General features: G+C 49.1%; 1 protein-coding gene across 1 annotated transcript in view; it reads right to left on the reverse strand.

The window, feature by feature from the left end:
• Positions 1-5468, reverse strand: part of LOC129387557 (mucin-5AC-like) — a 37826-nt gene extending 32358 nt beyond the window's left edge. Inside the window, exons 1-5 of the mRNA XM_072286153.1 lie at positions 5201-5468; positions 4009-4190; positions 2365-2639; positions 1259-1389; positions 585-891 (exon numbers count right to left, since the gene is read on the reverse strand). Coding sequence (XP_072142254.1) covers positions 585-891; positions 1259-1389; positions 2365-2639; positions 4009-4190; positions 5201-5468 — 1163 coding nt within the window. The remainder of the gene's footprint in view (positions 1-584; positions 892-1258; positions 1390-2364; positions 2640-4008; positions 4191-5200) is intronic.
• Positions 5469-14143: the final 8675 nt, after the last annotated feature.

Here is a 14143-nt window from a genome sequence, read left to right on the forward strand (position 1 = left end):
ATATTTTTTAACTTTCTGTGAGGTGCGCACAAGTGTCTTCCCAGTTTCATTTACATTTAATTTTACGAGTATTATTACTTCTTTTTTTTTATTGAGCCGTGTAATGTTTGCTACGCATATCGCTTGGCTGAGCTAAAGGAATTAACCGGCATTACCCGGAATGCCCACCTCTCTTACAGACACATTGAAATTGAAAAATAAAAAATAAATGAACAACTGCATCACAGATATTGAAGAAGAAAGTCAGGGAAATATTTTCAGATTTCACTTCGGTGTGTTCACAACCCCTTTAGTGTGGAAAAAAGAACAGCGTCATCATCCTATGCATGAACAAGCAATCCCAAACATAGACGTGTTTCAGGCCCTATCCAAGATCATGAGCAGGTGCATATTGTACTTTTATGGAGTCTATGTTCAAGGCTAGAGTGTCCGAGTGTGAATATTTGCTGTTAGTAAGTTTTCTCCCTCTCCCTATTAACTGACCCTGTTAATTTATGTTTCAGTGTCAGATTTCCCTCGCATACGTACCTACCACACACACACACACAGAGAGATCTACACACGGCCATGTATGTTCGACCTACCAGGACTCGCAGGGCTCCGCTATTCTGGCGTCCTCAATGCGCTCCCCTTCGAGGTAGACGCGGCCGTTGATCTCCTTGCAAGGCACCCGACACTGCGCCTCGCGCACGCAGTTCATGTCGCGCTCGTTGTCGTAAACGAAGCCCTCGAAGCAAGGTTTGGGCCGGCAGCCCTCGATGCAGGGAGCCGTGGTGTTGTCGCACACTGCCTTATCCTCCCCGAGAGAGGATCCCAGCGTTTCGCAAGTCCTCGGCGGGCACCCGGATATGCACGCGTCGTACTCGGAACACTCGGCGTCGCATTGGATGGCTGTCAGATGAAGGGGGAAAATCCGGTGACGGTTCCTTACTCGGCCACTTACGTATGGGACAGCTTGTGAACTTGCTTATGCGGCTTCGAGAGATCTATTATAGCACGTCCTACTATAAATAAGTACAATGTATATTATTAATAAAATACGCTAAAATATTGGACCACCGGAGCCTCACGTACGCACACGCTATGCCTAATGTGTTATTAATGGCAGTTATAGTAAGTCGACATCAAATCATTCGATAATAACGGTGGTAGCTTTGTTTTTAATTACTCGAAAGGCGAATTCAGGAGGATTCAACAAGGAAGCAAGAAGTGAAGTGAGGAACCAAGAACTGAGCCATTTGAATCTGCGGTCACTCACGGCAAAGTGACTGCGACCGCCACTTGATGTGGATGCCCTGCGCGCTGCATTCGTGGGCGTAGGCCGCGATGTTGGTGCACAGGCACTCGCAGTCGCCGCCCGAATCGCAGCCGCACACGTCTTGCACACACCTGAAAATCGAGCGAGACCGACGTCGAACGGGGTAGAGGGGGAGGAGCAGGACAAACAAAACGTGAAGCGCGTAAATCACACAGTTCACACGGACACAATATTACTGTTGAAAAAAGGCATCCATCAATGAACGATAAGTGTCGTTTTAGTTTGCCCTGGACATACAGGGGTTGTCTCCTTTGTGGGACTTTGGAAAAATAAATCCCGCTGTTAGAACAATGCGTCGCAATTTGATTAGGAGTGCATGAGTAAGGAAAAACGGCCATCCGTAAAAGAGTAGTACGAAATTGCAGGAAACCCTTAAGGGTTTCTCAGAGGTACGTATAAGAGGCTGGTTTCGTTCCTAAGAAAACGTTGGGATCATATTTATTTATGCGTTAGCGCTTTCAAGAGGATGCGTACCAAATTTTCCCCAATATTTAGCCGTTCAGCTATATTTACGACGCGACTCAATTGCTTTCAACTTTTCTGTTTTAGCTGACGTCAACAGGGCTACCGAGCGCAAGTGCTCAGCTAGGGGCTTTAGCACAAAAGGCGACGCCAGGATACTTCGGTATTGGAAGAACACGATTCTCTATATTAATTGAGAGTGTACAAAAGCCCCCTGGCATATGGCGGAAGCGAGCGTTAAGGAGGAGGGATGGGGGGTGGGGGGGTGGCTGCAAGAGAAAATATTGGGGGGTCGGCCGTCCCCTCTCGTCTTTGTTTAGCAGTAAACTTGAACCTGCCTGCTCACAAAAACCCTTCCTGGCAAGGAGGTGTAATGCAGCCTTGTAGACTTTTTTTAGCACGTTTGGTGACGTGCCTCGGTAACAGCGCAAGAGAACCTCATCCGTAAAAATTTCCGGCCTATACTACTAGTCTAACTTGCCTGCTACACATATACTTACTACTATGTAAACTGCCACTAAGCTCGCCAAAGTTTTCTCAAGAACACACACAAAAAGAAAGAAGAAAGGCTGCATCCGACGTACCTCTCGAAGTAAGGCTCGACGTCCACTTCCATGTGGCAAGGCTCGAACAGAGGGGACCTGAGCACCTCGCAGCGTTGCGTTGCCCAAACTGTGCGATGCGGCCTGTGCTCGCACACCTCGTGGCCGTCACCAGTGAAGGAGATGTTGTTGCGACACGCCTCCTGCAGCTTCCAGGCGTCTCCAAAGACGCGGGCGTCGCCTTCCGCGACGCCGCCGGAGGGCGTCTGGAAGTCGTTGGCCTGGTCGCCGTCGAAGTTGCCGCACAGTCCTTTAACCTGCCACGAAAGGTTACAAGTGGTCGAAGAAGGCTTGCGTGCGCCCTGCTCAACAAGCAGGCTGAATCCGCCATCTAGAGGAATATATGACTTAAGAAATCATCTGTACATAGTTTGATGCGCTAAACACGTCTTTGAGTTACACCCACTCCTACTTGGGCCACCCATAAGTGGCCTGCAGTATTTTGTCGGTTGCCACGACGTGAACGGACCATGCTGTGCCGTCTATGACTAGGAGTTGCATTTACCAACTCTTATGCCTTCCTTATTGGCATGACCAACAGCCCCACGTGCAACACGTACAGCTGTGAAGAGACGCTCGCACACACTATCCGTGTCTGCCCGCGCTACAGTGTCCAGAGGCAAGTGATGCGCAGAGTGATGGACTAATTGGACAATCGTCCACTATCAGAACTAAAATCTCTAGGCGAGTGCTCCCAAAGATCATCTGCGCAGAAGGTCTTATTCGCGTTACTAAGATTCCTGCGGTCTACGGGCCTTCACGATAAACTTTAAGAGCGTCGCCCCACTGCTCACGGTATGTTTGTGCTCTCTCTCTCTCTTCTATCTCTCTCTCTCTTGTTATCTCCCTACTTCTTCCCCCGTGCAGGGTAGCCAACCGGAACTACCTCCGGTTAACTTCTCTGCCTTTCTATAGAGCCTTTTTTTCTCTTTTTGTAAATAAGGATACATAAAGGTGCGAACTAGAAGGAGGCGGTGCAATTATTATGCAAGTTGTGTTTACCTTGTACAATGTGCATGGTTTTCTGTCGCGCGGAAGTGTCTGCGAAAACAATGTGCTGAAGAACTGACTTCACTTTTTCGTCAGGCTCAGCAACCGTAGCTTCCACAGATTCCCCTACGTGCTGTCTCGCTTCTTTCTTTTCTTTACGCCCAATAGAAAACAAAGTTGCTGGTTAAGGTTCAGGGCGCAGCAAAGTATAGTCGACAACGTAAAACATTAAGCCGGTTTGCCGTTACTCGTTCAAGACCTCAGCAGCTCTTTCGCACAAACAAAAAAGATTGTCAAACCCGTAGATGTCATGGTGAATTTGTAAATTCCGTTTCTGTTTTCCAAATGTCTATATTGGCAGCCCACCAACCTGGAAGCTGGTTGCAATGTTGGTCGGTCTTTATTTGCGTTCACTGTGGTTTTATGTCTCTCACTGCACAAACGTGCGTCATAAAAAGTGCTTGTTTGCCTTCGTTGATACAATGGGTTAAATTCTCCTGACGCTGTCCATGTTCAGCCATTTATTGTTGTGGAGAGGTTAGCGAAACATTAGCTTCCAGCGGGACCGAGTTCTTTTAAATCCATCAGCCATTCGGATCGATCTATCGGCCAGAATACCATGGTGCGTTTCCTTACCCTTCCCCTCCAAGTAGGCTGCACGGCCAAAGACACGGTAGTTCCTTTGTCCCATTGCACAATGAGACCGACGTCGGTGAACACTGTCACGTGTAGAGTAGTCTCCCGTAGCAGGTAGCCTGGTCCAAATCTCACGACAGGAAGATTTTTAGAGGCGCCCAGTGTAGCCAGCTCCTGGCCGTCTAGAACAAGTAAACATGTTACTCAGGGATTTAAGGCAGATAATATAATTACAGCACAGTATTTATTTGCTTGAAAGACTGAATTGTCAGATATATCGTCACACAAAGTTTGCAATTAATTAGAAACGTCATGCAGACAATCCGTGTAAACAAAGAAATCGGCAACAATAATTTCTGGATTGCTTGATTGATTGTCCAATCGATCGATTTATTTATTTATCTATTTATTTATTTATTTATTTATTTATTTATTTATTTATTTATTTATTTATTTATAGTGTGAAATGTGAAGTGAGCCTTAAATTGAGCTTCGATCGGGGCGACATCAACTGCATACAAGTGCACCCTTCTACCTGCGCGCGAAATCCACATCAGACAGCATTCGGTCACTTGCCGCCATGAGGCCTGTGTTAGTTCCAAGATCTACACATGGTCAGCTTTCGTTCATTAGTTTGTAGACGTATCCCACGGACTCCATAATCATTAATAATGCATAGTGATTATGACTAATACTTGTACATTACGTAACATTACTGCCGCGAACATGACTACTGGGTTGTACAAGAAACATCATCAAATTCAGGTAAAGGGAGTTTCATCCGCTTACCAGCAAGAAGCTTAACTGTCGCTACTTCCCCGACCAGCAGGCCCAATCCTAACTAAGCGTTTTGCCATTTTGTCCCGCAACTGTGGCTGTCTCCCCACAATATTCAATCTAGATGGTGCAGTGTCACATCAAAAAAATGATGACGCGATGGAAATAACAGAAATCGCATCATTAATCGATGTAAAATAAACGATTTCTCCTTTTGTAAGGCTACTGACTCCATGCTATCACATGCTTCAGATTAGTTGCGTGTTATGGGCGCCTGAAACATTTGCATTGTCAAGGCTCAGCGATATCGCTCGAGCACCGACGTCCCTCCCGCAGGTCTCGCTGGGCATTACAGTAATCGTGCAAGTGCCGCCTTAAGCACATAGGTTTCGCCACGGCGCGTGCGACAACTCACGGGCAACGATCCTGGCCGTCCTCTTGCACACGTTGTCTCCTGCGGCGCAGGGCACGCTCTGCACAGTGACCTCGAATTGACTGCCGTCCGACAATCTCCCTTTGGCCATCATCAGTTCGCAGTCCGAGCGGAAATCGTAGATGTGCCCGTCGAACGAGTTGAAGTGCGACTCGCCCCAGGCGGTGCACACTCCCGGGCAATCCTTGTTGTCGCAGTCCCACAGACCTCCGCTGCAGGTACTGTTCCGCGAAGAAGGAACATATTGCATGCATTTAACTTTCGAGTAAATATGCTTTTTTGTAAGAAAAACAAACCCGCGGCAGGAATCAGTAGGCGATGTAACTTCGCAGGGATTTAGGCGCGACAACGCCTGCGTCTTGTCTAAAAGATTGATTGATTGATTGATTGATTGATTGATTGATTGATTGATTGATTGATTGATTGATTGATTGATTGGTGAGTGAGCGAGCGAGCGAGTGAGTGAGTGAGTGAGTGAGTGAGTGAGTGAGTGAGTGAGTGAGTGAGTGAGTGAGTGAGTGAGTGAGTGAGTGAGTGAGTGAGTGAGTGAGTGAGTCTGCTTTAGGACTGTCGCTCTGATCAGGGCGAAGGTAAACATACTGTGACTTCATGATTTCTGTTTCCGTTACACCGTGCACTTAAACAATCTCAGGGTCCGATTTCCTGGACACTTACCACTTGTTGCAGTCTCTTTGGATTTCTGAGCTCGGCGGGAAGACCTTACCGCCGTGTTTGCAGCCACACTCGCTCTGGGGGACACAGCTGTTCGTCGAAAGCTGCAGTACGAACCCAAGTTTGCATCTGTGGAAGTGCACAAGATGTTAGTGGTTATTCAGCGACATAAGACAGTCCACAGACAGCTCGTTGCAGCAAACCCCGTCTCAGAAAGCCATAGAACGAATGCGCACATACATATTGTGTAAGGAGCTGAAATTTGTTGCTATTGCTTTTCAGTTCGCTGGCATTTAATTATGATGCACTGATGTAGAGCTGAAGGCTGTCCTTTAGATATTACTTAAGGTTTTATACATTTCAGTTTCCGAATTTCCTACTGCTGGAATCAAATGCACCTGCAAGTATGTAACTGAACGCAAGACAAGCTTTAGCGTACATTGAAACTGCATGGGAAGGTGAAGGGAGCTTAACCAGTTACATGTGCTTAAGCAAATGCAAAAGCAAATGTAAATGTCGTCAGCAGAAAAATTCATACATATTTCTATCAACAGTGTAGAAATTATCGTGTGTTTTCTCATCACGAAAACAAGTTGCACTTTTTGCCTGTAGAATACTTTCTTAGTCGTGCGTTGGCGACTTGTTTCTCGTGAAGTAGTCTAGCCTTTCGGCAGCCTCCTAAGTTTAAGAACGTGATAGCGGAAAGCCAGGATGAACAAAGAAGACGAAAAAAGCACTTCGCCTTGTCAGCGTCGTCAGCTTCGGCCTAGCTCTGTAATCTCACATTCGCGATGTTTGCCAACTAACCCGAATTTGCAACCCTTTCTTCTGATTATTCTTTTTTTTTTTCCTGTAGCTTGCGATGGCCGCGTGCTGTGATATCTTACCGACAGCCAGGGTGGCACTCGTTGTTGCTAACGCCGCACGACACGGCGGCGTTGACATTGTCGCATGTCAGAGGACAAGCGTCCAGGCAGTCCGTGTACTCGGAGTTCTCGTCGTGGCCGCACTGCTGGGACGGGTGGCCTTCTTCGAAGACGCTGGGCGCCGGCGAGTCGGGCACTTGCCCGCCACTTCCGGCCTCTTCATCGGAGCACTCCCACTCGCCATTGTCGCACTCGCTGCAGCCATATAGCCACGCCGAGTCAGAACACGGAAGAAAGAGACAAGTGTCACTAAAAAGAGTACTGCACTCAGCGAAATAACACAGAACGTATGGCTCTTCAAAGGAAAAATTTCCACCGCCCGGCTGTAGCACAAAGCTGCAAAAGGAAACCCATTTCTCAGAAGGAAAGCTTCGCAGTTGACTAGAAATTCGTCCTGCACGGTCAGGAAATCGAAGCCGCGACAAACGCTTTTCCGGGACGGTCGATCCACGAGCTGATCTAACCAGGACGCTAGCAGATCGCAGAGCAAAGCCGAATTAATCGACAAGTCGAAACACAGGGACGCTTAATATAGCAAATCAGTTCTGTGGAAGTCCGTAAGGTGGATGACGGTTCACGAAAGGGAAAATTGTCATCCATGCGACTGCAGCACGAAGCTACAGAGCTACAACGTTTCCCTTGAGTGAACCTTGGTCCACCTTGCGGACTTCCACATAAGTGATTTGCCTTCGCATATGGCTCTGAGATTGATCAGTGTGTTTCATCACGCTGTTGTGGCAAAACTTCATATGTAAGTCAAGCGCACCGTAACGAAAACATGAAAAGGGCTAGCGTTACTCTTCCTGATCAGCGTTCTCCTTTGTTTGTTTGTAAGAACCTTAGGCCTCCTCTTATGATGTCGTCAAAGATCCGAGCACCTTAGCTCACGTATTATCTAAGAAGTGCTTAGTTCTTGCATGAGTACACCGACACGACTACTGCGCGCGAGTACGTTACACCTCCTAATGTCTACTAGATATTTTCATTCCTTTCTTTTTTTCTCTCTTTATGCCAGTTCAAACAGCCCATCTGAAGTAGCAAGCCCTGTGTACTGTTCTGGGGGCTGTTAAGAACGGCCAGCTGCAGTGCAAGTTTTGCCAACCAGTTGCGATCGCGGGCATCATCTTTTCCTGGAGCGCCGCCACCAACCTCTAGCCACGGCGTGACTAAGTCGACTTTGTGTCGGGAACAATACGCGCGTCCTCCACTCTCCGTCGCTTCAGCTAGGATGCGTTTGACGAAGCAGGCTTTGTGCTGAAACCGCCACCGTTACGCTCTAGGGTCGTCGCCGTTGTGACTGAATGAGTTCGGCGGGCCAACTATTGTTACCGAACTCCCCAACGCGGACCTGATCTGCTATGAGTGGGGGAGTTGCCGCGGGAACGTCGTCGGACACCCCTTCCCACGCGCCGACCAAGACGCAAAACAAAGGCTACTCGGGCGCACTGCGCGGGGCTCCGAGTTCTACGAAATTCGTGTGATGTCGGTTTCGGACCGAGAACCTCTGTGTGTGTGTGTGCGTGTGTGTGTGTGTGTAAACCGTCCCGCGGAGAGGCGGCGTGTTTACGATGACTGGACGAACGTTTCCGCCACCTTGGAATCGGGGGAGGACCGAGTGTTTATAAAAGGCTGTTGTGCGGATGCTCGAGAACACTTTCTTAAGCAGTCATGTTAGACTGAGACACTCTCTCAAGCAGTCGTGTTAGATTGACTTTCTCTCACAGTCATGCTAGACTGATGAACTGCATGTAAATACTGTAAATAAACACTTATTCCTCGTTCTCGATGAGAAGCAGTCCTTCCCTTCATCAACGTCCTCAGCGTGGATAAGTTGGACGACCGCATGGGTCAGCTACCTTCGAATTCATGCCGGACTCCAATCTGGACAACAGGTTACGAGCGATGGGATTGAGCCCCCAATCTTGACAGGGCTCGCAACGTCAGCTCTCATTAAGCTCTCTCTCTCTCTCTCTCTCTCTCTCTCGCTTTTTTTTTTCTCTGTAGGTTTCACACTTAGATAGCAGAACGTGCTATCATTATGTCCGCCGTACACAGTACAGCAACATGGCGACGCCCATGAAGAAATTTAAAATATTGGCACGTGTACTTAATTACACTGGTGCAATGAATGACACAGATGCAAGTGAACACCGCTTTTCCCGGCCCACCGCACCATCACATGTCATCACTTCGTCATATATTATATTTCACCCCCTCCCCGCCTATCACCATATATATATAAATTAAATTATGGGGTTTAACGTGCCAAAACCACTTTCTGATTATGAGGTACGCCGTAGTGGAGGACTCCGGAAATTTCGACCACCTGGGGTTCTTTAACGTGCACCTAAATCTAAGTACACGGGTGTTTTCACATTTCGCCACCACATATATATAAACGGGTTCTCTAGCAGAAGACGAAGTGTCTTCTTGACAGAACGCTTGTTTCTGTGCTCTCTGCATTTTTGGCGAACTCTTTGCCTTTCGGGGTGCCTCACCTCCCCGTCTTGCGACCATGGACGCGGAGCATGCCACAGGCCCGCCTGGCCAGAAGTCATCACGGCTGTCAACCGCAAGGAAGCGAGTTGGCTCCCCCAGCGACACCGAGGACACCGAGCTGTACTCTATGTCGGAAGACGACTCATCCGACGACGGCTTCATACCCGTCCGGAGTAAGAGGGCGAAGAGAAAGATCGCCAACACAGCGCCGTCACCTCCTGCGAGCACTACGACTATGAAGTCAAGGCCTGCGCGCTGGCCACACGTCATCATCTTTATGCCGGAAGAACCGTCAAGCAACCTACGGTTGCTGAACAGGCAAGCCCTATCCATTTTTCTGGAACGTGCGGTGCCGGATCAAATTAAAGACATCAGAATAAACCCACGCAAGAATATACTCGCCATAGACGTGTACAACGCGAGTGCGCTTGGAACACTTCAAGAAATCACGGAGCTTGGCGGAATCAAAATGCGCCCCTTCATCCCGATCGACGAAACATCGATAGCCGGTGTAATTTACGACATTGACATTGCCATTCCCAATGAAGATTTACCTAGCCTCATCAAGCCGGCAAACGAGGGCACGATCATTACGCAAGTGCGCCGTCTTGGGAACACGCGCTGCGTAAAAGTAATCTTCAAGGGAGATTGCATACCCTCCCACGTTAAAGTCGGACATTTTCGACATCCAGTTCGGCCATTCATCCAGAAGCCGCTTCAATGCCATCAGTGCTTCAGGCTAGGACACGTAAAGGGCGTGTGTCCCAACTCGCTTCTGTGTCCCCGTTGCGCTGAACCTCATGCAGAAGTGACCTGCGGTGCCACAGTTCTGAAGTGCGCCAACTGTAGCGGCCCTCACGCAGCCTCGTCGAAAGACTGTCCCCGCATCAAGAGGGAGCGCGCGGTTCTGAAGCAAATGGCCAGAGACAATTCGGCCCCCAGGGAGGCAGCCGAAGTAGTCCGGCGTCGGCGTCGACGTCGGCACCGTCGTACGTCTTCAAAGAAGGCACATGAGCGAAGCGATAGTACCCGCTCCACTACGCTACCACCTAGTCCCGACGCGAAAGGGCCCACCACTTCTACGAGGGCATCAGATAAGACTCTTTCTTTAGAGGAATGGCCTACGCTACCGAGCCGCTCCCTTGCTAAGGAACCTCAGAAGGTCACGGCGCCACCGGAGCCTTCTCCGGCCATTGATGATTCACCTAAAACAGATCAACTCATCTCGGTGCTACGTTCCCTCATGGAGGCCATCCGAACGATTTTAGTTGAGATGGGGACACCGTCTGCTCGAAGCGCACTTAAAGTGCTGGACGCCTTAAGGCCCGTGCTTGAATCCCTCAACTAGAAAGATGGCTACCCATACCCCAGCCTTCCGAAAAGAAGTCAAGGCAGCGTCCGTCATGCAGTGGAACGCCAGAGGGCTAAAATCACGAATTTCAGATTTCCGTCAGTATGTGTACACCAATGTGTTTCCACTCATCGTCATTTGTGAGCCCAACTTGTCGAAACCAATCAGACTGTCAGGGTACGAATGTTTCATGTCATCAACAAATAGTGCATGCAGCAAAATCATCATTTTTGTTCGTCGGGAACTCACCTATGTTTTGCAACCGATTGCGCCCCACGACGACAATCAGTATATATGCGTCCCAGTTAAAAAGAACAAACTCTTGTTTACTCTCATAGGCGTGTATATATCGCCTTCAAACAATTTTGGCACTAAAAGATTAGCGGATATCTTGAGTTTTTGCCCCGCCCCATGGGTCATCATAGGAGATTTCAATGCACACCATCCAGCATGGGGAAGTACAAAGACAAATGCAAGAGGACGAAGATTATCAAGCATCGCCTACAACTATGGCCTTACTCTCTTGAACGATGGTAGCCCCACCTTTCTTCGAGGCGTGACATACGGCAGCTGCCTCGACCTTGCTTTTGTCTCCAACTCTCTCGCCAGATATGTGAAGTGGTTTCCAGATATTGAGACACATGGGAGTGATCACATTCCCACCTATCTGAACATCAAAGGCTTGTCGTCTAGATCTGGCCCACGGAATACCATTCGGACGATTCAATGGGCCAACTTCAAATCTGATATGGAAGATGCCTGCAGCGAGGGCCTACCCTCTGGGTTAGAACAAACAATTAAAAATACGATGCGGAACGCCACTCGCATACTTACGATCTCACACACGCGAAACGACTTCGACATAGAATTAGAGCGACTTCGCGCACTTCGTCGCCGGGCGGAACGTCGATATCGGCGTACAAGATCAATCCATGACCTTAGGGCAGCCAGGAGGATACAAAAGAAGATTCAGCGTCGAATGGATATATTAGCGTCGGAACGTTGGGCAACGTTTTGCCAGACACTCGACCCCCGCAAGCCGCTGTCTCACATTTGGAAAACGGTGCAAGGTCTGCGTTGCCTTCCGGAACAGCGTTTTCCATTCAAGGCGCTCGCGCTTTTCCAAGGGCGGCAAGACATCGATGTCGCAGAAGATTTTTGTGCGCGAATGGCAGACCAAGCGACACGTCCAGATCCTCCAGCCCGAGATGATGTCCCCCATTCCCGAGATTGCCGCATGGACCTTCCTTTTACATTGGAGGAGCTCGAGGCGGCACTAGCTCTCTGCAGGCGCTCATCATCTCCGGGTCCCGATGGTATATCATACCGAGCCTTGTGCTATCTCGGAGAATCCGCACGGATAGCACTATTGAGTCTCTACAACACCTCATGGCAGGAGGGAAATGTTCCTGACGAATGGAAAGTGAGCCGCCTGGTGCCAATCTTGAAGCAGGGCAAATCCCCGCTAGAGCTCACCTCTTACCGCCCGATAGCGTTGGCCAGCTGTGTAGGAAAGATAATGGAACGGATGATCCTTGGCCGCCTGGAATGGTACCTTGAACACTACAAGATTTATCCGAGTTCCATGGCTGGTTTCCGACGTGACCGCTCTTCCATCGACAATGTAGTTGATCTCGTTTCCTATGTCCAGCACGAAAGGTCCCGTAAACGTTTATCTGCAGCTTTATTCTTAGATGTGAAAGGGGCATACGATAGCGTATTACATGAGGCTATTCTCGACGCTCTTGTGACGGTTGGCCTAGGTGGTCGAGTATATTTATGGATTGCAAGTTACCTATCTGCAAGATCATTCTATGTATTAACTGACGATGGCCCAACTACGCGACGCTATACCAGCAAGGGCGTTCCTCAAGGCGGCGCTCTCAGCCCGACGCTATTCAACCTCGCTCTTATTGGGCTTGCTGAACACTTGCCAACTACCACCAAAATTTCAGTATACGCAGACGACATCTGTCTTTGGACTTCGGCAGTCACACGTCCTCAGATACGTGCACGGCTTCAGAGAGCGGCTACTTTGACAGCGAGCTACTTGTGTAAACAAGGTCTCAGCATATCGCCAGAAAAATGCGCCCTAGTGGCGTTTACTCGCAAACCAATGACGCCTTATGTCATCTCAATCAATGGGCGAACCATTTCCTATGTCAGAACCTACAGATTTCTTGGCGTAATTATCGACCGAGACCTCTGTTGGAGCCCGCACGTGGCTTACATGAAACGACGCCTAACAGCAACCTCCCAGTTGTTTAAATACCTGACAGGAAAGACGTGGGGGATGTCAGTAGACGCAATGCTGAGACTCTACACAGCTCTCTTTCTCGGTTTTTTAAGATACAGTCTACCTGTACTGAACAACACCTGCAAGACAAATATTCGTGTTCTGCAAGCAGCGCAAGCTCAAGCACTCAGAGTTTGTCTTGGTTTGCCGAGATGCACGTCAACTGAGGCAACTATTGCGATTGCTCGGGACCATCCAATGCAGACTCACATCACGGTGGAAACCCTGAGAACGCATATCAGACATTTGGCACGGGCCCCCTATCACCACCTTGCAACACTACCTTCAGACAGGCACCAAGCATCATTCTCAAAAACTATCGTCAAGTACAACGACAAACTTCCCTCGGGCTTCACCGCTGCATCTAAACCATCGATACCCCCTTGGTGCCTTGTCAGCCCCACAGTCCATCTCAGCGTACCAGGAATCGGGAAAAAGTCTGAGCTGTCGTCGCCTGTGCTGAAACAACTGTCTCTGCTTCTTCTGCACGAGAGGTACGCAGACAGTGCACATATTTATACTGATGGTTCCACAAACATTCAGTGTTCGTCCGGTGCTGTAGTCGTCCCAGAAAGAGGTATTACCATCAGCTTTAGGACTGACCACCCAACGACATCTACATCTGCGGAACTAGCTGCTCTTCGAGCTGCACTTTGTTTTGTCAATCGGGAACCACCTCGACAATGGTCAATTTTCAGCGACTCAAAGGCAGCCCTACAATCTGTACTATCAGCTCTGCGTCGCGGGCCATTCGAACAGCTCGTATTCGATATTAGATGCCTACTACATACATCACATGAGAAAGGACATCACGTGACGTTTCAGTGGCTGCCAAGTCACTGCGGCGTCATCGGAAATGAAGACGCCGATAAAGCCGCTCGGACAGCTCTTGAAGACACACAGGAAGAGGCCATACCACTTTCACGGTCCGACGCAGCCAGCAGACTTCAAGTGCTTGCACGGGAGATCACGCTCTCTCTATGGTGCACACCAAGCAGCCAGACCAACCGCAGCAATCATCAACACGACCTGCCCTCCTTGATGCATCTCTGTATGCCAACTGGACTCCGCCGAAGTGAGGCCACCCAGCTTTATCGCTTATGGCTAGGGGTGGCCTTCACGAAATCTTGCTCGTTTCGCATTGGAATGGCCGACAACGCTCTCTGCAATGCCTGTCTTTG

Source organism: Dermacentor andersoni, chromosome 2 (assembly GCF_023375885.2).
Source record: "Dermacentor andersoni chromosome 2, qqDerAnde1_hic_scaffold, whole genome shotgun sequence".
Taxonomy (NCBI): Eukaryota; Metazoa; Arthropoda; class Arachnida; order Ixodida; family Ixodidae; genus Dermacentor; species Dermacentor andersoni.